The sequence below is a fragment of the Pseudophryne corroboree genome, chromosome 3 (genome assembly GCF_028390025.1).
Source record: "Pseudophryne corroboree isolate aPseCor3 chromosome 3, aPseCor3.hap2, whole genome shotgun sequence".
Classification (NCBI taxonomy): domain Eukaryota; kingdom Metazoa; phylum Chordata; class Amphibia; order Anura; family Myobatrachidae; genus Pseudophryne; species Pseudophryne corroboree.
In genome coordinates, this window is record NC_086446.1 from 162,702,474 (window position 1) to 162,729,335 (window position 26,862).

The window sequence follows — 26,862 nt, forward strand, 5'->3', positions numbered from 1 at the left end:
GAGACCATTCTAGCTGAAGCGATAGCCAGCAAAAACAAAACCTTAAGGGAAAGCCACTTAAGGTCCGCAGACGCAAGAGGTTCAAACGGAGACTCTTGCAAGGCCTCCAGAACCACCGACAGATCCCAAGGGGCCACAGGTGGAACATAAGGAGGCTGAATCCGCAGCACGCCATGAGTGAAGGTATGAACATCAGGTAGGGCAGCAATCTTTCTCTGAAACCAAACCGACAAGGCAGAGATGTGAACCTTGTGGGAGGCCAGACGAAGGCCTAAGTCCAGGCCCTGTTGTAGGACGGCCAATAGTTTGGCCGTACTAAACTTGAAAAACGTCATGATTATGAGATGAACACCAAGTAAAATAAGCATTCCAGACCCTATGGTAAATCCGAGCAGAAGCCGGTTTACGGGCCTTCAACATAGTTTAAACGACCACTTCAGAAAAACCCTTAGCCCTCAGAACGGAAGCTTCAAGAGCCACGCCGTCAAAGCCAGACGGGCCAAGTCCTGGTAAACAAAAAGGGCCCTGAACGAGGAGGTCTGGTCGTTGTGGAAGTAGAAGGGGACGATCCAATAAGGGGACCTGTAGATCGGAGAACCAGTGCCGCCTGGGCCACGCTGGAGCGATCAGAAGTAAGTTTCCTCCTTCTTGCTTGAACTTCCGTATTACTCTGGGCAGGAGTGACACCGGAGGGAACACATACGAAAGTTCCATGGAATTGCCAGAGCATCCATGAACGCTGTTCGGGGATCCCTTGTCCTAGCGCCGAAGACCAGAACCTTGTGATTGTGTCGAGACGCCATCAGGTCCACATCTGGAAGGCCCCACTTGTCCACGAGAAGCTGAAAGACCTCTGGATGGAGGCGCCATTCTCCGGTGTGTACATCCGGACGACTGAGAATGACCGCTTTCCAGTTTAGGAACCCCGGAATGAACACTGCGAATATGGCCAGCAGATGGCGTTCTGCCCACTGAACAATCTGTGATACTTCCCTCATTGCCATGCAGCTTTGAGTGCCGCCTTGATGATTGATGTACACCACCGTGGTGGCGTTGTCAGATTGTACTTGAACAGGTCTGTTCTGTTATCAAATGCTGGGCCATTGTCAACGCATTGAACACTGCCCGCAATTCCAGAAAATTTATCGGGAGTAGAGACTCCTCCTCGGTCCACAGACCCTGAAGGGAGTGTTATTCCAACACCACGCCCCAACCTCTCAGACTGGCATCCGTCATCAGCAGGACCCAGTTGGATATCCAGAAGAGACGGCCCCTGCTCAATCGATGGTACTGAAGCCACCAGCTCAGTGACAGCCGGACCTCCGTAGACAAGGAGATCATACGAGATCTGATCCGGTGAGGCACGCCGTCCCACTTGGTCAGAATTAATTTCTGCAGAGGACGAGAATGGAATTGAGCATACTCCACCATGTTGAAAGCAGACACCATGAGACCTAGCACTTGCATTGCCGAATGAATCGACACTTGCGGACGAGAAAGGAAGCATCAAATCCTATCGTGAAGTTTCAGGACCTTCTCCTGAGACAAGAACAACCGCTGGTTGAGAGTGTCCAATAACGCTCCCAGGTGTACCATTCTCCGAGCAGGAACCAGGGATGATTTTTTTTTCAGTTGACAAGCCACCCGTGGGCTGTCATGTCCTGGACAGTCAGATCTAGATGACACAGGAGAATTTCTGGGGAATTTGCCAGGATCAACAAATCGTCTAGGTACGGTAGGATCCTGACCCCTTGACGGCGGAGTGTAGCTGTCATGACCACCATAACTTTGGTGAAAACTCGGGGAGCCATTGCCTGTATGTCCAGGGAGACCATATAGTCCCCAGGCTCCAAGGCCAGAACAATAGAGCGAAGAGTTTCCATATGAAACTTGGAGACCCTCACATGCTTGTTCAAGGACTTGAGATTGAGAATGGGCCACGAGGACCCATTCGGTTTCGGGACTAGAAACAGCGGTGAATAGAACCCTTTGCCTCGCTGAGCCAGAGGCACCCGTACTACCACTCCCGTGGTCAGGAGGGATTGTACCACCGAATGAAGTGTGTTTGCCTTCATCGGGTCCAAAGGGACATCTGTCAGCAAAATCGATGAGGGGGAAGGCTCTTGAAGGGTAAGGCATAACCTCGAGTGACGACTTCTCTTACCCAGGCATCTCAAGTGGTCTTCAACCATTCCTGGGCAAAACCTACAAGTCGGCTCCACACCCTGGGATCCCCCAGAGGGAGGCTTGCCCCGTCATGCGGCAGGCTTGTCAGTTTTGGAAGCAGGCTGACGGGCAGCCCAGGCCCGCTTCGGTCTGGGCTTGGCAGGTTTGGAAGCACGAGTCTGCTTTGGGTACGCCTGACCTTTTGCTTTACCTGGAGGATGAAAGGGCCGAGGCAAAGTACTTTTAGACTTCTGTGCGGAAGGAGTCATACTGTTTTAGCAGTAGCCAGATCAGCCACAATCAGGTCTTCGCCAAAAAGAATGTCTCCTTTAAAAGGAAGCACCTCCAGGGTTTTCTTAGAATCCATATCCACCGACCAGGATCTCAACCACAGGATACGGCGAGCCAGGATGAACGTAGTGGCAGCCTTGGACGACAGCACCCCGGCATCGGAAGCCGCCTCCTTAAGGTACAGAGAAGCAGTGGCAATATATGAGAGACATTGTCTAGCATGATCAGAAGTGTCGGAAGACAGCTCCGCCTCCAGCTCCTGAGCCCAAGCTTCAACTGCTTCAGCAGCCCAAGTTGCTGCAATGGTTGGCCGTTAAGGTGTAAATCGCTTTCAAACAACCCTCCACACGTCTATCCGTCGGTTCCTTCAGAGAGGTGATGGTAGTTACTGGCAGAGCTGAGGAAACTACCATACGTGCCACATGAGAATCTACAGGCGGAGGAGTTTCCCAATTTTTACATAGCTACGCAGAGAGAGGATAGCGAGCCAACAGTCTCTTATGCGGTGTGAATTTCGTACCTGGATTTTCCCAGGATTCCAGACGTATGTCAGCCAGGTGTTGAGAATGAGGTAAAACTTGTTTACGTTTAAATCTGTCCGGATTTTAGAGACAGGCGCAGGCTCAGGTTCATCAGGGACCTGAAAAATGAGCCTGATAGCCTCAATCAAATCAGGGACATCCACCAGTGACTTCCCTTCCCCATCAGAAGCATCAGAGTCAGTGTCTGTGGGGTCAGTATATGCACCATCCTCCTCACAGGATGTGTCCGGGACAGCGGTGGATTGTGAGGACGTAGCAGCCCGTTTAGAAGACGTCTTAGTCTTAGGTGGGCGAGAGTGAGACTTATTTTTAGTCAGAAAAAAGTTAGGAAAAAAGAAATACCCTAAGGTATTGCTACTCCCAGGCGCTTGATGCGAGGTTCACCACAGCAGCTGTATATAAACAGGGGTTGGTCAGACCCCTAGTAATATAAACAATAAAAGAGATATTAGCGCTTAATGGTCACAAATGCAAAGGTGTGTCACGGTTCAATCACAATTTATTATAAGAGTAAAATTGTAAAAAGCAATGCACATTGGTGGTTGATACCACATAAAAACACTTAAATGAAAGAGGCTGTGTAACTCCCAATGGTATAATGTCCTAATGGAAAATTTCGCAAAAGTGGACCTGTTCCTATATGAGTCCCCTTGGTTAGTATGGATGTATGTCCTATTCGTGGATTGAATAGTTACCACCAACGTATCTCGAGGCAATTGGGCGAAACTGCGTCCGCAAGGTGCTGTTCCTCGGCGGGTGGTGAATGATGGCTTTCCACGGTAGAATAGGAACGTCCTTGTATCCAATCGGAATGTTCAACGGGGGCTTGGTCCAGGTCCAAGGATTCCAAAAGGTGTGGGAGTAAACACATTTATATACCCTACCAATATGGTTACTCATAACCATATTGGTAGGGTATATAAATCACCACCCAGCAGGACTTCCAACACCTTGAAAAAGTTGCTTGCATGCAACGAAACGCGTCGGTGAGACCTGCATGACTGTTTACTCCCACACCTTTTGGAATCGTTGGACCTGGACCAAGCCCCCGTTGAACATTCCGATTGGATACAAGGACGTTCCTCATTCACCACCCGCCATCATTCACCACCCGCCGAGGAACAGCACCTTGCGGACGCAGTTTCGCCCAATTGCCTCGAGATACGTTGGTGGTAACTATTCAATCCACGAATAGGACATACATCCATACTAACCAAGGGGACTCATATAGGAACAGGTCCACTTTTGCGAAATTTTCCATTAGGACATTATACCATTGGGAGTTACACAGCCTCTTTCATTTAAGTGTTTTTATGTGGTATCAACCACCAATGTGCATTGCTTTTTACAATTTTACTCTTATAATAAATTGTGATTGAACCGTGACACACCTTTGCATTTGTGACCATTAAGCGCCAATATCTCTTTTATTGTTTATTTTTAGTCAGTGATCGGTTCAAGTGCTGTAACTGTGTTGAGATTTGATCCACCCACGGCGGATTGACTGCAGGGACCATAAATTGCTGCAGTGGCATAGGAGATCCCACGGGGGGCGTAAGTTTAGAGTATTCAACAACGTGGAGAAGGTAGCCCAAGGTGGGTCATTAGTTACCCCCGATGCTACAGACCCACTAGGGGGGTAAAGAACGACCTGAACCTGAACTCTCTGCTGCCATGTTCTCCTCAAAAGTGACTCCAGCATCACCACCACGCAATGTGGGAGAAGCCTCAGTACCGTTGCCTCATGTAGCTGACATAATAAGCACAATATCAGGCAACCTAGTACAATTTTAGCAGCGATATACCTTAGCAAGAACTCCCAGTGCAGTGTGACTTTCCTGTCAGCACAAACCGGGAATCCAAGAGATATATTGCGAGTATAAATCACAAAGAAAAATACACAGCAAGTATATCTTCTGAAATACCTATCAGTTAATAAACCTGACGCACTTAGCCCCCTCAGGTTACAGAATATAGGAGTAGCATGCTGAGTGAAATACCCGAGATAGCAGCCAGGCAGCAGCTACATGCACACACACACATATATAGTCACAAGTGTACCATGCAGAAATTATACAACCATAAAACTGCACTGGACTAGCAATACAAAGTAATACTCAGTATAGCTATATATGTAAATAGTAGATATAACAAAACACAGTAGATACTGGATGCATATCACAGGGTGTTTGTACCACACAACCCTGACTGTATACACTTTTTCTTAACTAACACTGTCCCTTGACAGGTAGAATACTTAAGTGTCATGTAAAATGCACAGCGCTGGCGAGCAGGCGGCTTTACAGAGGAGGATTTGCCCCAGCAGTCCCAGGAACAGCGCAGCTCCGTGTGATCACGGCTGACAGGGAGTGAGGGAGAGATATGCAGCTCCAGGGCGGGAACATTTACCCAAATATACAGCAGTTGGGGGTTTCCCAGATCTTCCCTCATGGGCAAAAGGGAAAGCGGCAATTAATTTCTTTGTCACTTGGGATTTCTTGTCAGGATTAACCCAGGGTTCTCTGGAAAGATCATCCAGTTCCTTAGAATCAGGAAAAATGACATGCGCTTTTTTCTGTGTAGAGAAAAAAAAGACTGCTGTACCTCCGCATCATTACCAGGGATATGTAAAACATCTCTTATAGCAAGTATAAGCAATTTCACACCCTGTGTTGGAGAGGAATCTTCTACCTCACCAGTAGATTCCAGCTCCTCCCCCTCCCCCACCTTTGGTACCTCCTCCTCAAACTCCGAGAGAGCGTCAGGTAACCCACGCTCTTGGGGTAGGGGCTGTGAAAGAGGGGGCACCTGTCTGCCATCTGTCTTATTCATAGCCAGAGCAGCCATAGACTGTTGTAACTGTTGCCTTTCCTGACTGGCAGTTAACTCATTTGCCATGTCAGCCATCATAGATTTAATAGAATTTAACCAAGTTGGTTCTTGTAAATCACCCCCAGAAGCCCCACTGTCTTGCGACGGCTGGCTACATTGCTCACACATGAGAGAATCTGCAGGGGAGGGAGAAAACCTGGTATGACCGACATTACACACAGCTTCTTTCACCATGCTGACAGGGAGACAATAACACACATATAGAGACACAGGTACAAGCAAGCCTGCCCATCCCAGTATGTGTGGAGAAACCCAGAGAGGAGGGACCAGAACCCAGCCTGTAACAAACTATGTGAGAATGTTAGGCTATATGGTAGTTTAATGTGTGAGGAGCCTAATAAAAGGTTCCCACAGCGGGCTCTCCCCCTGAACTATATCCCTGTACCAGTGTCTAGCCGTGGAGGATCCTCTGGAGGAGTTGGCAGTCTTGCTGCAGCGCTGAGCATGCAGAGAATGGCACCAGGGAGCTTCTGGTCCCACTCGGAGATAGCTCTGCCCCCTTTTATGGCACCGGAGCTACAGGATTCTTTATACTGGCAAATGTCTCCTTTTTGTGTAAAATGAGGTCCCAACACCTATTTTCACTCCACTGCCAGTATGCGCGGGGGGAGCTATGGGATCCCCCCCAGAGGGAGTCCGTATGCCCGCCCCCGCGTCGCACCAAGAACCGGGGGACCCCGCTAGCCACTCGACGATCTTCAGGCTCTGCTCTGGTGTTGTGTGGCGCGCTGCGGGTGTGTGTGGGAGAGCGTAATGCCTGTGGTAAACTGACCATCAGGACCGTTGTCCTGTCAGCGGGATCCGACTCAGAACCTCCAGGAGGCCGGTGTCAATCCCCCCCCCCCCCCCCCCCCCCAGAGTCCCTCGGCACAGGTAGGCTGTAGAGGGGAGGAGCTAGCACACCCTGTTTGAAAAATGTAAACTGCACCAGCTCCTTTGGACCCCATCTATACCCCATCGCACTAAGTGAACCCCAGTATCCCTTACGGATGTTAGAGAAATATAGGTTACATTCCACAAGACAAAACCACATATCACTAGGCAGGAGACAAATGATATTCTCCATTAAACTCATAGGCAACAAACATCTGATAATTAAACCTGCTGATAAAGGTGTTGGCATTGTCCTTTTAAACAAACAAGGCTACCTCACAGAAGCACATAGGACCCAATTTGGAGTCAGACACATTTAAGGCTGCTTTTCAGTATGGTCATGGCAGCCTGCTTTTTATCATATGTGAGTGTATTCGTGTTTATGTGATTATGAGTCTACCTTCACGCAAATAGTCCACCATCCTGCCTGCCGGTTTTCGGTCAGCAATAATCATCATTATTACAGGCATTTACACGGACTCCATAATGGGTGCAAAAGATTGGTCTGCAACAGGCGCTCCATCTCAGAAAATACACTGCAAACGAGTAGGAAAGTTGACCTACCCACCCACAATAATCCAAGATAAATTCAGTCAGTCTGCATAGTCACCTTCCCCACTGTCACTTAGAAATGTCCATTTCACGGGAAGAGTGCTCTGTCAACAGACAGATCAATCCATCCATACATTCAATCTATGCTCATACAATATATTTACTCAAGGTAGATTGGTTATTTTACACCAATTTTTGGTCGATTTCGCATGTTGGGAGATTTACTAAAAGGTAAAAATAAACCAAAATCGACCTAAAAAATAGGATTTTAATTACCTACCGGTAAATCCTTTTCTCGTAGAAGGACCTTGCGTGAAGCCTCGTGCCTCGTAAAGTATCGAACTTGTAGAACTTTGCAAACGTGTTCAACCCCAACTAAGTAGCCGCTCTGCAGAGTTGTAAAGCAGGGGCCCACCCGGGCAGCCGCCCAGGAAGAACCCACCTTACATGTAGAGTGGGCCTTAACAGACATAGGACACGGCAAGCCTGCCGAAGAATACGCATGCTGGATAGTGAACCTGATCCAGCGAAAAATTGTCTGCTTAGAAGCAGGACACCCAATTTTCTTGTGATCATACAGGACAAACAGAGAGTCTGATTTTCTGTGACGAGCAGTCCTCCTCACATAGTTTAGAGCCATTACAACATCTAAGGACTTTGGTAAGATTGAGGAGTCAGTCACAACTGGCACCACAATAGGCTGGTTGATATGAAATGTGGACACAACCTTCGGAAGAAACTGATGCGTCCGGAACTCCGCTCTATCTTCATGGAAGATCAAGTATGGGCTTTTACAAGACAAAGCCCCCCAACTCCAACACACCTCTAGCAAAGGCCAACAATGTGACAGCCTTCCACGTAAGAAATTTGACCTCAGCCTCCTGTAGAGGCTCGAACCAGTCCGATTGGAGGAACTGCTACACCACGTTAAAGGTCCTGTCGAAGTCGAAAAATATTGCAGTACACACATCAAGTACAAACTACACACAGATGGCCTCCGTGCGCGTACTTGCTCTGCCGTGTGTGCGCATATTCGAAATTTGCATATGGTCGCTCCCGCGGTCCTGCGTATTAGCGCGTGGTATGAGTAATTACGGTAGTGTTTGTAATCGCATGGAAAAGCCATAAAAACACATTACATATTTAATCCAAAATGTACACATAGTCTCCCTGCACCACACCAGCAAGTTACACATGTTTAAATGGTATAAGAACAAAGGGATTCACCTTTACAGGACAGGAGGGGACAGAACTGGGTTATAAGGAGGTGTTTGGTATCCCAACTGTAGGGTATTTTAAGAGCAATATTCCGGTGTTAGTTTGCAGAAGATCGCACGCTCCTGCGAATAGTTATGCGTAGGAGCAGAATATAAATATTAACTGTATTTACTGTACACTTGATATGCGGCGGGAACCCAGAGGATAACATCTGCAACTGCACCAGACATCGCCCCCCTATTCAAACTGACCTATGACCTCTCCTGTACTGTAAATGACCATCCCTGAGTCCAATGGATAGAGAGATTACAGTTCCCATTGTGTTAGGTTTTGGACAAATGTATAAATAGCCAGCTGCAGGCCAGGTCACTCTCTCAATCTCTGAAGATCATCAACCTTGATGATTGAGGACCGGACCAGGAAGCGCAGGTGAACAAACGTATGTACCATTGACTGTAGCCTTTTTCTCTAATTGTATTGTATTATCACTGTAACCCCCTGCTAGTAAAGATAACCGTTGTGGGTTGGACCTCAACATAGTTTTTGAATTACAATTGGTGTCGTGTCCCATTTCCTTGCTAAGGTTTAAAGTGTATTTACAGCCACTCGGGCTGCTGTATTGTGCGAACAGCGTATAGGCCTGTGTATGCAAACTGTGTAGTCACTACGCCCTTTCGGCGTACGTAAGCAGAGTGCGTACACGGTATAATCTTGTGTACGTAAGGTTTGTGAACAAAATATGGGTGAAAGGTTAATTACAGCGGCCACAGCGGCTCAATATTAAAGTGTATTAAGTGTGTTTAAAGTATAGCTTTTAGTCCTGTAAGTAAATCAACATTTACAGTCCCAAGGCGCCGTAGGTGGATTAAAGGGAGGCTGGATGTGCAGAACTCCCTTCAAAAAGGTCTGAACCTCAGGGAGGGCAGCCAATTGTTTCTGGAAGAAAATTAATTTTGGCCGAAATTTGGACCTTCACAGGTCCCAACTTCAGGCCCATATCCACACCGGCTTGTAGGAAGAGGAGAAACCGTCCCAGTTGAAACTCCACCACAGGAAATTTCTTGGACTCACATCAAGATACATATTTTTTCCAAATACGATGGTAATGTTTAGGCGTTACTCCTTTCATAGCCTTTATCAGGGTAGGAAGAACCGTGTTCGGAATGCCCTTCCGAGATAGTATCTGGCATTCAACCTCCATGCCATCAAACATAGCCGTGGTAAGTCTTGATAGGCGAACGGCCTCTGCTGCAGCAGGTCCCCCCGAAGGGAAAGAGGCCTCGGCTCTTCTAGCAGTAGATCCATAAGATCTGCGCACCAGCACCTTCTTGCCCAGTCTGGAGCAATGAGGATCGCTTAAACCCTTGTTTTCCTTATGAGCTTTAGCACTCTTGGAATGAGTGGGAGTGGTGGAAACACGTACACCGACTGGAATACCCACGGAGTCACTAGGGTGTCCACCGCCACTGCTTGCGGGTCCCTTGACCTGGAACAATATCGCCGAAGCTTCTTGTTAAGACGAGAGGCCATCATGTCTACTTGGGGTACACCCCAAAAATCTGTTACCTCCTTGAACACCTCCGGATGTAGACCCCACTCCCCTGGATGGAGATCGTGTCTGCTGAGGAAGTCCGCTTCCCAGTTGTCTACTCCCGCAATGAAGATTGCAGACAGTGTGTTTTTCTGCCCAGAGGATGATTCTTGCTACCTCCGACATTGCAGCTCTGCTCTTCGTTCCGCCCTGATGGTTTATGTAAGCCACTGTTATTACATTGTCCGACTGCACTTGAATGGCCCGATTTCTCAGAAGATGGGCCACTTGGAGAAGACCATTGTAGACGGCTCTTCGTTCCAGAATGAGTTTCGGCCCTGGAGCACCAGCCAAATGTTGGTTGATTTTTAGAGAGATTTTTTAGTAAATATGCCCCCATGTTTCGAGAAAGAGAAAAAAGCTGTATGGTATGTTGTATGTACTGTAGATTATTGTTACACTATAATTAACATGTGTTGATTTTCAGCTATCATTTATCTACGCTACACAAACACACCTTAGGGCTGAGTGCTCCCTACTAAACTTCCCAAGAGGTCCGACACATCTACCTAGCAAGCGGATTACAAGAGCATATTTTACAAAGCCCACTCTATGTCCAGGACACATAATCCTTTTACTTTACTAAATGTGTCACATTTTGACGTTAATAAAAGGTCTTCATATTTTATAAACTCACCACTGCGCTCTTTGATGGAATTGAAAGTAGACAACCTGTCATGAAACCTGGATTTATCACTGTGGAGCGTTCTGTACACCTAATACATAAATGGTGAAAAACACATTTTTTGTTTTAATCTAGATTTTACTGAATTTGGAAAACGGTTACACAAATACAGGGTATAAAAACAACACAAAAAGGGAGAGAAAAAAAAAGGGACAGCTGGTAAAGGAGACACATACAGGAAGGAAGAACAAAACAAAACATACTTATATTAAAACAGAAAAATTAAAAAATAAATTGAAATAATGTGGATAAACATACCCTAGCTAAATAAACTGGACATTTGATAAACAAGTAGTGGACAGAGTCTTAAATCCTGCATCAGTTTTAGTGATGCATGAAAAATTTTTTGCAGATCTAGAGCTATAGCCAAGTGTTTACCAAGACCCTCTGCAATATATGCCAAATGAACCACTTTGGGGTATATTTGAAAGGATCCGACAAAGCACTATTTAATGAACGGCCAAATCAGACTGTCGGATTTGGCCGTTCCCGACACGTGCCCCATTGCTCATACCCAGTGCTGTCCGGGGTCCCGTCCGTGCTGCTGCTGACCTGCTCCTCCTCTCAGCTCTCCTTAGCCGTCCCCATGTATGAGATCACAGAGAGAGGCTGCCATCTCATCTTTTTTGAATCCGACTTTTTTTAAAGTCAGATTGAGATGGTCGGGAAAGGGGCTAAAAACTAGTGATGAGCGGATTCGGTTTTACTCGGTTTTACTCGGTTCTCAAAACGGCATCTTATTGGCTCACGGATGTCACATGTTTTGGATAGCCAATAAGATGCCGTTTTGAGAACCGAGTAAAACCGAACCTCGCTCATCACTACTAAAAACCTGTCGAATTTACCCGAGTTGTTTTTTTTTTTTTGTAAAACTTTTTATTAAAGTATCACATGATATACCAGCCAACCCTGCTTTATACTCACGTAGATTCCAGCTCCCAGTGCAGTTGCTCCCACAAATAAGCCATAAAAAGTACTTCCGGATGGTGGAACCTTTGCCGCATTACCAGCATTTCTAAATAATTGATTATAGGGTGAAGAAAAGTGCTGAAGTAAAGAACCTGCAATGAGAGAGTATTTACAGGTATTAGCAAAGATCTAATCAACTAGCAACCTGCAGACATTTGGCACATGAAAGTCATGTATAACACAACCATTGTTTAGTAAGGAAAAAAAAAAAAAAAAATTGGACCTTTGGAAATTTGGAAAATTGGAAATTTGGAACTTGATTGCCATCAAGGTCTGAGATTCATGTGGATCTAAGGACCGGAGCATTTCCTGAGAATCTTTGCCTGGTTTTATCGAGTGAAAGTGACTTTACAAGGCTGGAATTTCAGCAGTTTTATAGTGCTTCGGTATAGTATGTTGACATTCATAATGTTGACAATGTATTTTAATATATGCGTAATGTTGACATTTTTTTCTATGCTGACAACATAACTGGACATTCTGGTGTTGACATTATGACTGCATACTGTTTTATAGATAGTTCTTATGTTACTAAGTACATTTTTAGAAGTGCTTTGTAAAATGAACAATTTTCCAAATAATAGCTTCATTCTATTAACACAGGGGTGGGCAGACTTTTGGAGTCAGCAATCTACTTTGAAAGCTAAAAAGCTTTTGTGATCTACCTAGGAGGAATAATATCGCGCGGCGCAGGCGCGCGCAAAAAAAGGGGCATGGCATAACAAAAAAGTGGGCGTGGTATAACAAAAAGTGGGCGTGGTATAACAAAAAAAAGAGAGTGTAATGACTGTCTCGCACGAAATAACACATTGGCCCCCACAGGAAAAAACCTCAAACACATATGCCCTCACAGTGCCATGTGCCCACAGTGCCAGATTGCCAGATATGCCCCCACAGTGCCATGTGCCCAGTGCCAGATATGCCCCCACAGTGCCAGTGTGGAGAGCTTCTCCTGCCTGCCGCCCTGCCCCTCAGTCTGATTTCCGGCGGTGACGGCAGCGTGTATATCTCAAATCAGGCGCCGGTCCGCGAGCTCTGATTTGCTAACGAACCGGCGCCTGATTTGAGCTATACACTCCGCCGCCACTGCCGGAGACCAGACTGAGGGGCAGGGCGGCAGGCAGGAGAGGCGCGGCTTCGGGTGGATGGGCGGCGGATCGCGATCAACTGTTTGGCCACCCCTGTATTAACACATTAATTCGAACCTTGAGCACATACAACTAATAAACTACGTGTAAAATAAGAATTTACTTACCGATAATTCTATTTCTCGAAGTCCGTAGTGGATGCTGGGAACTCCGTAAGGACCATGGGGATTAGCGGCTCCGCAGGAGACTGGGCACAAAAGTAAAGCTTTAGGACTACCTGGTGTGCACTGGCTCCTCCCCCTATGACCCTCCTCCAAGCCTCAGTTAGGATACTGTGCCCAGACGAGCGTACACAATAAGGAAGGATTTTGAATCCCGGGTAAGACTCATACCAGCCACACCAATCACACCGTACAACCTGTGATCTGAACCCAGTTAACAGCATGATAACAGAGGAGCCTCTGAAAAGATGGCTCACAACAATAATAACCCGATTTTTGTAACAATAACTATGTACAAGTATTGCAGACAATCCGCACTTGGGATGGGCGCCCAGCATCCACTACGGACTACGAGAAATAGAATTATCGGTAAGTAAATTCTTATTTTCTCTGACGTCCTAGTGGATGCTGGGAACTCCGTAAGGACCATGGGGATTATACCAAAGCTCCCAAACGGGCGGGAGAGTGCGGATGACTCTGCAGCACCGAATGAGAGAACTCCAGGTCCTCCTCAGCCAGGGTATCAAATTTGTAGAATTTAGCAAACGTGTTTGCCCCTGACCAAGTAGCTGCTCGGCAAAGTTGTAAAGCAGAGACCCCTCGGGCAGCCGCCCAAGATGAGCCCACCTTCCTTGTGGAATGGGCTTTTACAGATTTTGGCTGTGGCAGGCCTGCCACAGAATGTGCAAGCTGAATTGTACTACAAATCCAACGAGCAATAGTCTGCTTAGAAGCAGGAGCACCCAGCTTGTTGGGTGCATACAGGATAAACAGCGAGTCAGATTTTCTGACTCCAGCCGTCCTGGAAACATATTTTCAGGGCCCTGACTACGTCCAGCAACTTGGAGTCCTCCAAGTCCCTAGTAGCCGCAGGTACCACAATAGGTTGGTTCAGGTGAAACGCTGAAACCACCTTAGGGAGAAATTGAGGACGAGTCCTCAATTCTGCCCTGTCCGTATGAAAAATCAGGTAAGGGCTTTTATAGGATAAAGCCGCAAATTCTGACACACGCCTGGCCGAAGCCAGGGCCAACAGCATTACCACTTTCCATGTGAGATATTTTAAGTCCACAGTGGTGAGTGGTTCAAACCAATGTGATTTTAGGAACCCCAAAACTACATTGAGATCCCAAGGTGCCACTGGAGGCACAAAAGGAGGCTGTATATGCAGTACCCCCCCTTGACAAACGTCTGAACTTCAGGAACTGAAGCCAGTTCTTTCTGGAAGAAAATCGACAGGGCCGAAATTTGAACCTTAATGGACCCTAATTTTAGGCCCATAGACAGTCCTGTTTGCAGGAAATGCAGGAAACGACCCAGTTGAAATTCCTCTGTAGGGGCCTTCCTGGCCTCGCACCACGCAACATATTTACGCCAAATACGGTGATAATGCTGTACGGTTACATCCTTCCTGGCTTTGATCGGGGTAGGGATGACTTCATCCGGAATGCCTTTTTCCTTCAGGATCCGGCGTTCAACCGCCATGCCGTCAAACGCAGCCGAGGTAAGTCTTGGAACAGACAGGGTCCCTGCTGGAGCAGGTCCCTTCTTAGAGGTAGAGGCCACGGGTCCTCTGTGAGCATCTCTTGAAGTTCCGGGTACCAAGTCCTTCTTGGCCAATCCGGAGCCACGAGTATAGTTCTTACTCCTCTCCTTCTTATGATTCTCAGTACCTTGGGTATGAGAGGCAGAGGAGGGAACACATACACTGACTGGTACACCCACGGTGTTACCAGAGCGTCCACAGCTATTGCCTGAGGGTCCCTTGACCTGGCGCAATACCGGTCTAGTTTTTTGTTGAGGCGGGACGCCATCATGTCCACCTTTGGTTTTTCCCAACGGTTCACAATCATGTGGAAGACTTCTGGGTGAAGTCCCCACTCTCCCGGGTGGAGGTCGTGTCTGCTGAGGAAGTCTGCTTCCCAGTTGTCCACTCCCGGAATGAACACTGCTGACAGTGCTATCACATGATTTTCCGCCCAGCGAAGAATCCTTGCAACTTCTGCCATTGCCCTCCTGCTTCTTGTGCCGCCCTGTCTGTTTACGTGGGCGACTGCCGTGATGTTGTCTGACTGGATCAGCACCGGCTGACCTTGAAGCAGAGGTCTTGCTAGGCTTAGAGCATTGTAGATGGCCCTTAGCTCCAGGATATTTATGTGAAGTGATCTCTCCAGGCTTGACCACAAGCCCTGGAAATTTCTTCCCTGTGTGACTGCTCCCCAGCCTCTCAGGCTGGCATCCGTGGTCACCAGGACCCAGTCCTGAATGCCGAATCTGCGGCCCTCTAGAAGATGAGCACTCTGCAACCACCACAGGAGAGACACCCTTGTCCTTGGTGACAAGAGTATCCGCTGATGCATCTGAAGATGCGACCCGGACCATTTGTCTAGCAGATCCCACTGGAAGGTTCTTGCGTGGAATCTGCCGAATGGGATTGCTTCGTAAGAAGCCACCATCTTTCCCAGGACCCTTGTGCATTGATGCACTGAGACTTGGCCTGGTTTTAGGAGATTTCTGACTAGTTCGGATAATTCCCTGGCTTTCTCCTCCGGGAGAAACACCTTTTTCTGGACTGTGTCCAGGATCATCCCTAGGAATAGAAGTCGTGTCGTCGGGATCAGCTGCGATTTTGGAATATTGAGAATCCAACCGTGCTGGCGCAGCACTATCTGAGATAGTGCTACCACGACTTTAGTGACAGTTCTGTACCACAAACCTGAGGTACCCTTGGTGAGAAGGGTAAATTGGGACATAGAGGTAAGCATCTTTGATGTCCAGAGACACCATATAGTCACCTTCTTCCAGGTTTGCAATCAATGCTCTGAGTGACTCCATCTTGAATTTGAACCTTTGTATGTAAGTGTTCAAGGATTTTAGGTTTAAAATTGGTCTCACCGAGCCGTCAGGCTTCGGTACTACAAATAGTGTGGAATAGTACCCCTTTCCCTTTGTAGGAGGGGTACCTTGATTATCACCTGCTGGGAATACAGCTTGTGAATGGCTTCCAATACTGCGTCCCTGTCTGAGGGAGACGTCGGTAAAGCAGACTTTAGAAAACGGCGAGGGGGAGACGTCTCGAATTCCAATTTGTACCCCTGAGATACCACCTGCAGGATCCAGGGGTCCACTTGCGAGTGGGCCCACTGCGCACTGAACTTCTTGAGACGTGCCCCCACCGTGCCTGAGTCCGCTTGTAAAGCCCCAGCGTCATGCTGAGGACTTTGCGGAGGCGGGAGAGGGCTTTTGTTCCTGGGAACTGGCTGTTTGTTGCAGCCTTTTTCCTCTCCCTCTTCCACGGGGCAGAAATGAGGTGCCTTTTGCCCGCTTGCCCTTATGGGGCCGAAAGGACTGCGCCTGATAATACGGCGTCTTCTTAGGTTGAGAAACTACCTGGGGTAAAAATGTGGATTTTCCAGCAGTTGCCGTGGCTACCAGGTCTGATAGACCTACCCCAAATAACTCCTCCCCCTTATAAGGCAATACTTCCATGTGCCTTTTAGAATCCGCATCACCTGACCACTGCCGCGTCCATAAACCTCTTCTTGCAGAAATGGACAGCGCGCTAACTCTTGATGCCAGTCGGCAAATATCCCTCTGTGCATCACGCATATATAGAAATGCATCCTTCAAATGCTCTATAGTCAGTAATATACTGTCCCTATCTAGGGTATCAATATTTTCAGTCAGGGAATCCGACCACGCCAGGCCCGCACTGCACATCCAGGCTGAGGCGATTGCTGGTCGCAGTATAACACCCGTGTGAGTGTATATACATTTTAGGATATTCTCCAGCTTTCTATCGGCAGGTTCCTTTAGGGCGGCCGTATCAGGAGAGGGTAGTGCTACCTGTTTAGACAAGCGTGTGAGCGCTTTATCCACCCTAGGGGGTGTTTCCCAACGTGCCCTATCCTCTGGCGGGAAAGGGTACGATGCCAATAACCTTTTAGGAATTATCAGTTTTTTATCGGGGGAAACCCACGCCTCATCACACACTTCATTTAATTCCTCGGATACAGGAAAAACTACAGGCAGTTTTTTCTCACCAAACATAATACCCTTTTTAGTGGTACTTGTATTATCAGAGATATGCAATACATTTTTCATTGCTTCAATCATGTAACGTGTGGCCCTAGTGGAAGTCACGTTTGTCTCCTCATCATCGACACTGGAGTCAGTATCCGTGTCTGTGTCTGCCATTTGAGGTAACGGGCGTTTTAAAGCCCCTGATGGCGTTTGAGACCCCTGGACAGGCACAAGCTGAGTAGCCGGCTGTCTCATGTCGTCAACTGTCTGTCGTTAAGAGCTGACACTGTCACGCAATTCCTTCCATAAGCTCATCCACTCAGGTGTCGACTCCCTAGGGGGTGACAACTCTATAATAGGCAATTGCTCCGCCTCCATCTCATTTTCCTCCTCAAACATGTCTCCACAATCGTACCGACACACCGCACACACACAGGGAATGCTCTGATAGAGGACAGGACCCCACTAGCCCATTGGGGAGACAGAGGGAGAGTATGCCAGCACACACCAGAGCGCTATATATAGACAGGAATACCACTATAAAATGTGCTTTTCCCTTTATAGCTGCTGTTAGTATCAAAACTGCGCCAAATTAGTGCCCCCCTCTCTTTTTTACCCTTTTCTGTAGTGCAGGACTGCAGGGGAGAGTCAGGGAGACGTCCTTCCAGCGGAGCTGTGATGGAAAATGGCGCCCGTGTGCTGAGGAGATAGGCTCCGCCCCCTTCTCGGCGGCCTTTTCTCACGCTTTTTGGCGAGTTCTGGCAGGGGTTAAAATACATCCATATAGCCCTGGGGGTTATATGTGGTGTATTTATGCCAGCCAAGGTGTTTACATTGCTGCTCAGGGCGCCCCCCCCTAGCGCCCTGCACCCTCAGTGACCGAAGTGTGAAGTGTGCCTGAGTAACAATGGCGCACAGCTGCAGTGCTGTGCGCTACCTTGTTGAAGACTGATGTCTTCTGCCGCCGATTTTTCCGGACCTCTTCTTGCTTCTGGCTCTGTAAGGGGGCCGGCGGCGCGGCTCTGGGACCGAGCTCCGAGGCTGGGCCTGTGTTCGGTCCCTCTGGAGCTAATGGTGTCCAGTAGCCTAAGAAGCCCAAGCTGGCTGCAAGCAGGCAGGTTCGCTTCTTCTCCCCTTAGTCCCTCGATGCAGTGAGCCTGTTGCCAGCAGGTCTCACTGAAAATAAAAAACCTAAAACTAAACTTTCACTAAGAAGCTCAGGAGAGCCCCTAGTGTGCACCCTTCTCGGCCGGGCACAAAAATCTAACTGAGGCTTGGAGGAGGGTCATAGGGGGAGGAGCCAGTGCACACCACGTAGTCCTAAAGCTTTACTTTTGTGCCCAGTCTCCTGCGGAGCCGCTAATCCCCATGGTCCTTACGGAGTTCCCAGCATCCACTAGGACGTCAGAGAAATTAGAGTTATTACTGTACATGATTTTGTGGAATAATAAAGCACGCACACATAGCCACACATGATGCTGGTATGTATGAATAGTATCTGGGTAAACCTGTCACTGCAATCACGATATGGAAGTAAAAATAGGAATTTAATACCTACCGGTAATTCCTTTTCGCCTTGTCCGTAGGGGATACTTGAAATTACATTAGTACCATGGGTATAGATCGGGTTTAATGGAGCCTGGCACTTTAATAAATCATTAGTGTGTGCTGGCTCCTCCCCTCTATGCCCCTCTTCCAGACTCCGTCTAGGAAAACTGTGCCAGAGGAGACGGGCATACTTTAAGAGAAGGAATACCACGAAAGCGGTGAGGTAACGAACCAACACACAACAATAAGATAGCAGAGCTAACCAGAACAGAGGAAAGCAATGCTAACTACAACAAGGATAGCAATGCTAACCAACAAGAACAGTGACAACAATAGCAGACCAAAACCAGAACACTTTCAACCAGGTAAGCAGGAAACACGAAGCACTGAGGCGGGCGCCCAGTATCCCCTACGGACTAGGAGAAAAGGAATTACCAGCAGGTATCAAATTTCTATTTTTCTCTAACGTCCTAGGAGATACTGGGATGACATTAGCACCATGAGGAAGGCCCAAAGCTCCCAGAACGGTTGGGAGAATGCTGAGATCCCCGCAACGCCGCCTGACCAAACTGAAGGTCATCTCTGGCCAAGGTATCGAACTTATAGAACTTCACGAACGTATTCGAACCAGACTAAGTAGCTGCACGGCACAACTGTAAGACCGAAATACCCTGGGCAACTGCCCAAGAAGAACGCTCTGACCTTGTGGAATGGGCCTGAATAGAACTCGGCAGCGGCAATGCTGCTGAAGAATAGGCTTGTTGAATGGTCAACCTGAGCCATCGCGCAATGGACTGCTTAGAAGCAGAACACCCAATATAGGTAGCATCGTAAAGGACAAAAAGCGATTCAGACTTTCTCTGACAAGCAGCCCTCCTGATGAAAATATTCAAAGCTCTCATAACGTCCAAGAACTTTGGAGCGACCAATGTGTCAGCAGTATCGGAACCACTATTGGTTAATTAATGTGAAAAGCGGACACCACTTTAGGCAAAAGCTGCAGGCGAGGCCTGAGCTCCGCCCTATCCTCGTGAAATATCAAATATGGGCTCTTACAGGATAAGGCCCCCAATTCTGACACACATCTAGCCGAGGCTAAAACCAGCAACATGACAGTCTTCCAAGTGAGATATTTCAAATCCACCCTGTGTAAGGGTTCAAACCAGTCCGACTGGAGAAAGGTCAATACCACTTTGAGATCCCACGGAGCCGTGGGAGGAACAAATGGCGGTTAAATGCGAAGAACTCCATTCAGTAATAAGCCTGAACATCCGGAAGTACCGCCAGATGTTTCTGGAAGAAGATGGAGAAAGCAGAAATCTGAACCTTGATGGAGCCTAACCGTAGGCCCATTTCCTCGCCTGCTTTCAAGAGCAGAAAACGGCCAAGTTGAAACTCCACAGGAGAATATTTTCTACCCTCACACCAAGAAACATATTTCTTCTAGATACGGTGGTAATGCTTAGACGTAACCACTTTACGGGCCTGGAACATAGTTGAAATAACAGTGAAGGGAAGTCCTTTTCTGGCTAGAATCTTCCGCTCAATTTCCAAGCCGACAAACGTAGCCACTGTAAGTCTGGATAGACGAACATCCCATGCTGAAGGAGGTCCTTGAGAAGCAGCAGAGGCCAGGGCTCCAGAGACATGGTTAGGAGATCTGCATACCAAGCCCGTGGAGGCAATCCGGGGCAATTAGAATTGCACAAACGCTTTCCCTTTTGAGTCTTATTAGAATTCTGGGAATGAGAGGGATTGGAGGAAACAGGTACACAAACTGGTAAGTCCACAGTGCCATCAGAGCTTCCACCGCTGCAGCCTGCGGTTCCCTCATTCTGGAACAGTAACGAGAAGCCATCAGGTCTATCTGCAGACAGCCCGACCGGAGAACCAGTTGTTGGATGGATGGAGGTCATGCCTGCTGAGGAAGGTCATGCCTGCTGAGGAAGTCCGCTTTCCAGTTGTCCACGCCTAGAATGAATATGGCCGAGATGGCCCTTCCGTTGGCTTCCGTCCAGAGGAGTATCCTCGACACCCCTCGCATCGCAGCCCTGCTTTTTGTACCTCCCTATCTGTTTATGTATGCTACTGCCGTGGCGTTGTCCGACTGCACTTGTATGGCCTGATTTCGAAGAAGATAGGAGGCCTGCAGCAGAGCATTGTAAATTGCCCTGAGTTCCAGCACGTTGATTGGCAGTGAAGATTCCAGACTCAACCACCTTCCCTGAAAGTGAGCTCCCTGGGTCACAGCCCCCCCAACACCCAAGACTGTCATCCATTGTCAGCAAGAACCACGATTGGATGCAGAAGCTCCGACTCACCACAGGGTGAGAAACTTGGAGCCACCATAACAGGGAGATCTGTGCCTTCAGCGACAGGGTTACACACTGGTGCATCTGCAGGTGGAACGAGCAGGCATGTAATCTGCCGTACTGGATTGCCTCGTAGGAGGCCACCATCCTGCCCAGTAGGCAGATGCAAAGATTAATCGAGACCCTGCGAGGCCTGAGCACCGAGCGGACCATAGCCTGGATTGTCAAGGCCTTGTCCATGAGGAGGAATATCTTCTGAGCCACCATGTCCAGAATCATTCCCAGGAACTGAATTCTCTGTGATGGTTCCAGGTGAGACTTTTGGAAATTTAGGATCCACCCATGTTCCTTCGTGGAAGAGAAAACAAAGACTCTGCTGGGGCACTCTTGCAATGAAATTTTTTTTTAATAAATAGTAAAATTTAACTTTTAATGATGTTTACTAAAAAAATAGGTGTGGCAATTAAAAAAGGCACAATTATGCATTGTACATGAACATCATGTTACAGTACGTACAGTACTTGTAATAATTTATAGATGCCTAGGTGAAAATATTGTTGGAATTTTTTTTTTTTTATTATTATTAGTAGAAGAGGTAGGTATCTCCTGTCTAATAATATTTGTTCGACAGGTTGATTAATATCAGTGGGGTACCCTTCCTATTTTTACCACCCATGTTTCCAACCACGTTCCGTAAAGTGGCGAGTAACCAAGTCGATGTTGTGCAGCAGATGCTCCCTGGACACTGCCTTCATCAGGAGATCGTCCAAGTAGGGGACTAAGTTGACTCCCATCATGCGCAATTGCAGCATCATCTCCACCATGAACTTTGTGAACACCCTTGGAGCTGTAGAGAGGCCAAAGGCTAAGGCCTGAAACTGGTAGTGGCTATCCAATATAGCGAACCGGAGGTAAGCATGATAAGGAGGCCATATCGGAATATGTAGATATGCATCCTTGATATCCAGGGATACCAGGAACTCTCCCTCCTCCGGAGCGGAGACCACCGCCCCATAGTGATTCATTCTTGAATTTGAACACGTATAGATCATCACATTTGTCCACTTTTGAAAAACAATATACATGTGCCTCTTTAAAGCAGTTTGACAGGTAAAACGAAAGAACAGCAGAGGGAGAGGCCAGGGGACTTCCTGCTGTAGAAGAAAGTGCATTAACATTTCTGCTGCGCCTTTCCACACTCTATCTACCCACACTGGTGTCTTAATATAACATTGCAATGATGTTGGGATAGAGAGGTCAGTTACCTTTTTATCTATCAATCCCTCTTATTTCTCTCTCAGGCTGCCCTCTCTAGCCCAATGTCACTGCAATGTTATATTAAGACACCAGTGCGAGGACATTAATAATGCACAGATGAGTTAGTCTATTTTGCTTTATCAGTAATTATCTCAGCTGTATCCAAAAATACTTAAAAACACGACCTGTTTGGGGATACTGGGTTATTGGAGTTAAACCCCCTTGCTCTTAGGTGTTCAAGAAGTAGAGGTCTGTTCTAATTGACATTGGCTCACTGCATGGAAAGGTAGTAAGGGGTTAGTAGAAATATAAGAGGTTAATTTATGCAACATATATGATAAATACTGAAATAAATAAAATATAAGTTATGGTAAGAACTTGCCGTTGATAACAGTATTTCTCCTAAGTCCACAGGTTCCACAGGGTGGTCTTCAGTATGCCGACTGACGGGATTCCGCCGCACAGTATACCGGCGCCGGGATCCCGACAGCCGGCATACCGACACTTATTCTCCCTCGTGGGGGTCCACGACCCCCTTGGAGGGAGAATAAAATTGCGTGAGCGCGCCACCGTGCCCGTAGCGTGGCGAGCGCAGCGAGCCCGCAAGGGGCTTATTTGCGCTCGCACCACTGTCGGTAAGCCGGCGGTCGGGCTCCCGGTGCCAATATGCTGGTCGCCGGGAGCCCGACCGCCGGCATACCATAGTGAACCCGTTCCACAGGATAACAATGGGATATGATGGAGCGACAGCGGTTTGCACCAAACGATCACAAGCTTTCAGTTCTCGAAGGACGCAACGGGCTCGTCCATATATCCCTGCCCACTGGCTCAGGCAAATTAGTTGTATTCCAAAGCATTTAGGCAGGAGCATCATGTAGAGCCCTAATCAGGCGAGAAGAACACACATGCACACCCTTCCGTACAAGAAAGAAGCGGTTAGTTAGTAGAAAGATCCTCAAATCAGGTGCGTCATGGTGGGATCCCTGTGGAACCTGTGGACTTAGGAGAAATACTGTTATCAACGGTAAGTTCTTACCATAATGTATATTTCTCCGGCAGGGTACACAGGTTATCCACAGGATAACAATGGGATTTCCCAAAGCAATTTAGTGGTGGGGACGCTCCTGATTAGACAGGATAACCTTTCGCCCGAATTCAGCGTCATGAGAGGCAAAAGAATCCAAGGCATAATGTCTTATGAATGTGTTGGCTGCCTTACATATCTGTTCTGCTGAAGCACCATTTTGTGCTGCCCATGAAGTACCTACCTTACGAATAGAGTGAGCAGGGACATTATCCGGAACAGGGAAATCAGCTCGAGAATATGCTTCTGAAATAGTCATTCGAAGCCATCTTGCCAGCGTCTGTTTAGTAGCAGGCCATCCTCTCTTGTGAAATCCGTAGAGAATGAAGAGAGAATCTGTCTTTCTGATGGCACTGGTACGATCCACGTAGATCCTTAATGCCTGGACTACGTCCAGCGACGCATCTCCCGCAGAAACTCCCGACACCTGAAAAGCCGGGACTACAATTTCTTCATTAAAGGTGGAATTTAGACACCACCTTCGGAAGATACCCAGATCTAGTTCTTAGAACTGCCTTATATGTATAAAAAAAGTCAGAAAAGGAGAACGACAAGACAGCGTTCCTAAATCTGGTACTCTTCTAGCTGATGCCATAGTCAGTAGAAAGAGAACTTTAGTTGTCAACCATTTAAGATCCACTTTATTAAGTGGTTCAAATGGAGCAACTTGAAGGGCTTTCAGGACTACATTTAAGTCCCAAGGCACTGTAGGAGGAACAAAGGGAGGTTGAATGCTCAGCATTCCCTGGAAGAAAGTACGCACATCCTATAAATTGGCAATTTACTTTTGGAACCATACAGTCAATGTTGATACTTGTACTCTCAAGGAAGCCACCTTCAAACCTTTATCCATTCCTGCCTGAAGGAAATCTAAGACCCTAGAAATTTGGAAAGATTTCAGGTCCATATTTCTTTCACTGCACCAATGAATATAGGTTTGCCATATTCGGTGATAAATGCGAGCTGAGGAGGGTTTCCTTGCTCTGAGCATTGTTTGAACTACCTGTTGTGAGAATCCTCTTCACTTCAGGATAGAGGTTTCAAGAGTAACGCAGTCAACGATAGTTGATCCAGATGCTGCCTGTGGTAACAAGGACCCTGCATTAGTAGATCTGGACGTTGAGGGAGCAGAAGTGGAGCATCCATCGACATTCTCTGCAGATCTGTGTACAATTGACATCTGGGCCAAGCCGGAGCTATTAGAATCACGGCACCCTTTGCTTCTTTTATCTTCATCACCACCCTGGGTAACAGGATGATTGGAAGAAATAGATACGCCAGATGAAAATCCCATTTCACTGACAGGGCGTCCACAAAGATCGCTCCGGGATCCTTTGTTCTTGACCCGTACATGGGTACTTTGTTGTTCAGACGGGACGCCATGAGCTCTATCTCTGGCAAACCCGACTTGTCTACTAGAGTCTGAAAGACTTCCGGATGTAGAGCCCATTTGCTTGCTTGAATGGCGTATCGACTGAGACAGTCTGCTTCCCAGTTTAGGACTCCCAGAACAAATACTGCAGACAATGCTGGAAGATGGAGTTCTGCCCATTTTATTATGTGACTTACCTCCTTCATTGCTTTTTGACTGCGCGTTCCTCCCTGATGGTTGAGGTACGCTACCGCCGTTACATTGTCCGAGTGGATCTGGACTGGTCTTCCTTGAAGAGCGTCCTTTGCCTGAATCAGTGCCATGTTTATGGCCCGAATTTCTAACAGATTTATTGCCAGGCAACTTTCTTCTGCAGTCCATTGTCCCTGGAACCATAATCTTCCGGACACTGCTCCCCAGCCCTGAAGACTGGCATCTGTTGTCAGGATCTTCCAAACTGATATCCAAAAGGGTCTCCCTTCGTGCACTGGCTCCTCCCCCTATGACCCTCCTCCAAGCCTCAGTTAGGATACTGTGCCCGGACGAGCGTACACAATAAGGAAGGATTTTGAATCCCGGGTAAGACTCATACCAGCCACACCAATCACACCGTACAACTTGTGATTTGAACCCAGTTAACAGCATGATAACAGAGGAGCCTCTGAAAAGATGGCTCACAACAATAATAACCCGATTTTTGTAACAATAACTATGTACAAGTATTGCAGACAATCCGCACTTGGGATGGGCGCCCAGCATCCACTATGGACTATGAGAAATAGAATTATCGGTAAGTAAATTCTTATTTTCTCTAACGTCCTAGTGGATGCTGGGGACTCCGAAAGGACCATGGGGATTATACCAAAGCTCCCAAACGGGCGGGAGAGTGCGGATGACTCTGCAGCACCGAATGAGAGAACTCCAGGTCCTCCTCAGCCAGGGTATCAAATTTGTAGAATTTTGCAAACGTATTTGCCCCTGACCAAGTAGCTGCTCGGCAAAGTTGTAGAGCCGAGACCCCTCGGGCAGCCGCCCAAGATGAGCCCACTTTCCGTGTGGAATGGGCTTTTACAGATTTTGGCTGTGGCAGGCCTGCCACAGAATGTGCAAGCTGAATTGTACTACAAATCCAACGAGCAATCGTCTGCTTAGAAGCAGGGGCACCCAGCTTGTTGGGTGCATACAGGATAAACAGCGAGTCAGATTTTCTGACTCCAGCCGTCCTGGAAACATATATTTTCAGGGCCCCGACTACGTCCAGCAACTTGGAATCCTCCAAGTCCCTAGTAGCCGCAGGCACCACAATAGGCTGGTTTAAGTGAAATGCTGAAACCACCTTAGGGAGAAATTGAGGACGAGTCCTCAATTCTGCCCTGTCCGTATGAAAAATTAGGTAAGGGCTTTTATAGGATAAAGCCGCCAATTCTGATACACGCCTGGCTGAAGCCAGGGCTAACAGCATTACCACTTTCCATGTGAGATATTTTAAGTCCACAGTGGTGAGTGGTTCAAACCAATGTGATTTTAGGAATCCCAAAACTACATTGAGATCCCAAGGTGCCACTGGAGGCACAAAAGGAGGCTGTATATGCAGTACCCCCTTGACAAACGTCTGAACTTCAGGAACTGAAGCTAGTTCTTTTTGGAAGAATATTGACAGGGCCGAAATTTGAACCTTAATGGACCCTAATTTGAGGCCCATAGACAGTCCTGTTTGCAGGAAATGCAGGAATCGACCCAGTTGAAATTCCTCTGTAGGGGCCTTACTGGCCTCACACCACGCAACATATTTACGCCAAATACGGTGATAATGTTGCACAGTTACATCCTTCCTGGCTTTGATCAGGGTAGGGATGACTTCATCCGGAATGCCTTTTTCCTTCAGGATCCGGCGTTCAACCGCCATGCCGTCAAACGCAGCCGCGGTAAGTCTTGGAACAGACATGGTCCCTGCTGGAGCAGGTCCTTTCTTAGAGGTAGAGGCCACGGGTCTTCCGTGAGCATCTCTTGAATTTCCGGGTACCAAGTCCTTCTTGGCCAATCCGGAGCCACGAGTATAGTCTTTACACCTCTCCTTCTTATGATTCTCAGTACCTTGGGTATGAGAGGCAGAGGAGGGAACACATATACTGACTGGTACACCCACGGTGTTACCAGAGCGTCCACAGCTATTGCCTG

General features: G+C 47.6%; 1 protein-coding gene across 1 annotated transcript in view; it reads right to left on the bottom strand.

The window, feature by feature from the left end:
- AIFM1 (apoptosis inducing factor mitochondria associated 1) overlaps positions 1-26,862 on the bottom strand; it is a 232,204-nt gene that overhangs the window by 171,701 nt on the left and 33,641 nt on the right. The window contains exons 2-3 of the mRNA XM_063958536.1: positions 11,735-11,871; positions 10,763-10,841 (exon numbers count right to left, since the gene is read on the bottom strand). Of these exons, the coding sequence (XP_063814606.1) occupies positions 10,763-10,841; positions 11,735-11,871 (216 nt within the window). The remainder of the gene's footprint in view (positions 1-10,762; positions 10,842-11,734; positions 11,872-26,862) is intronic.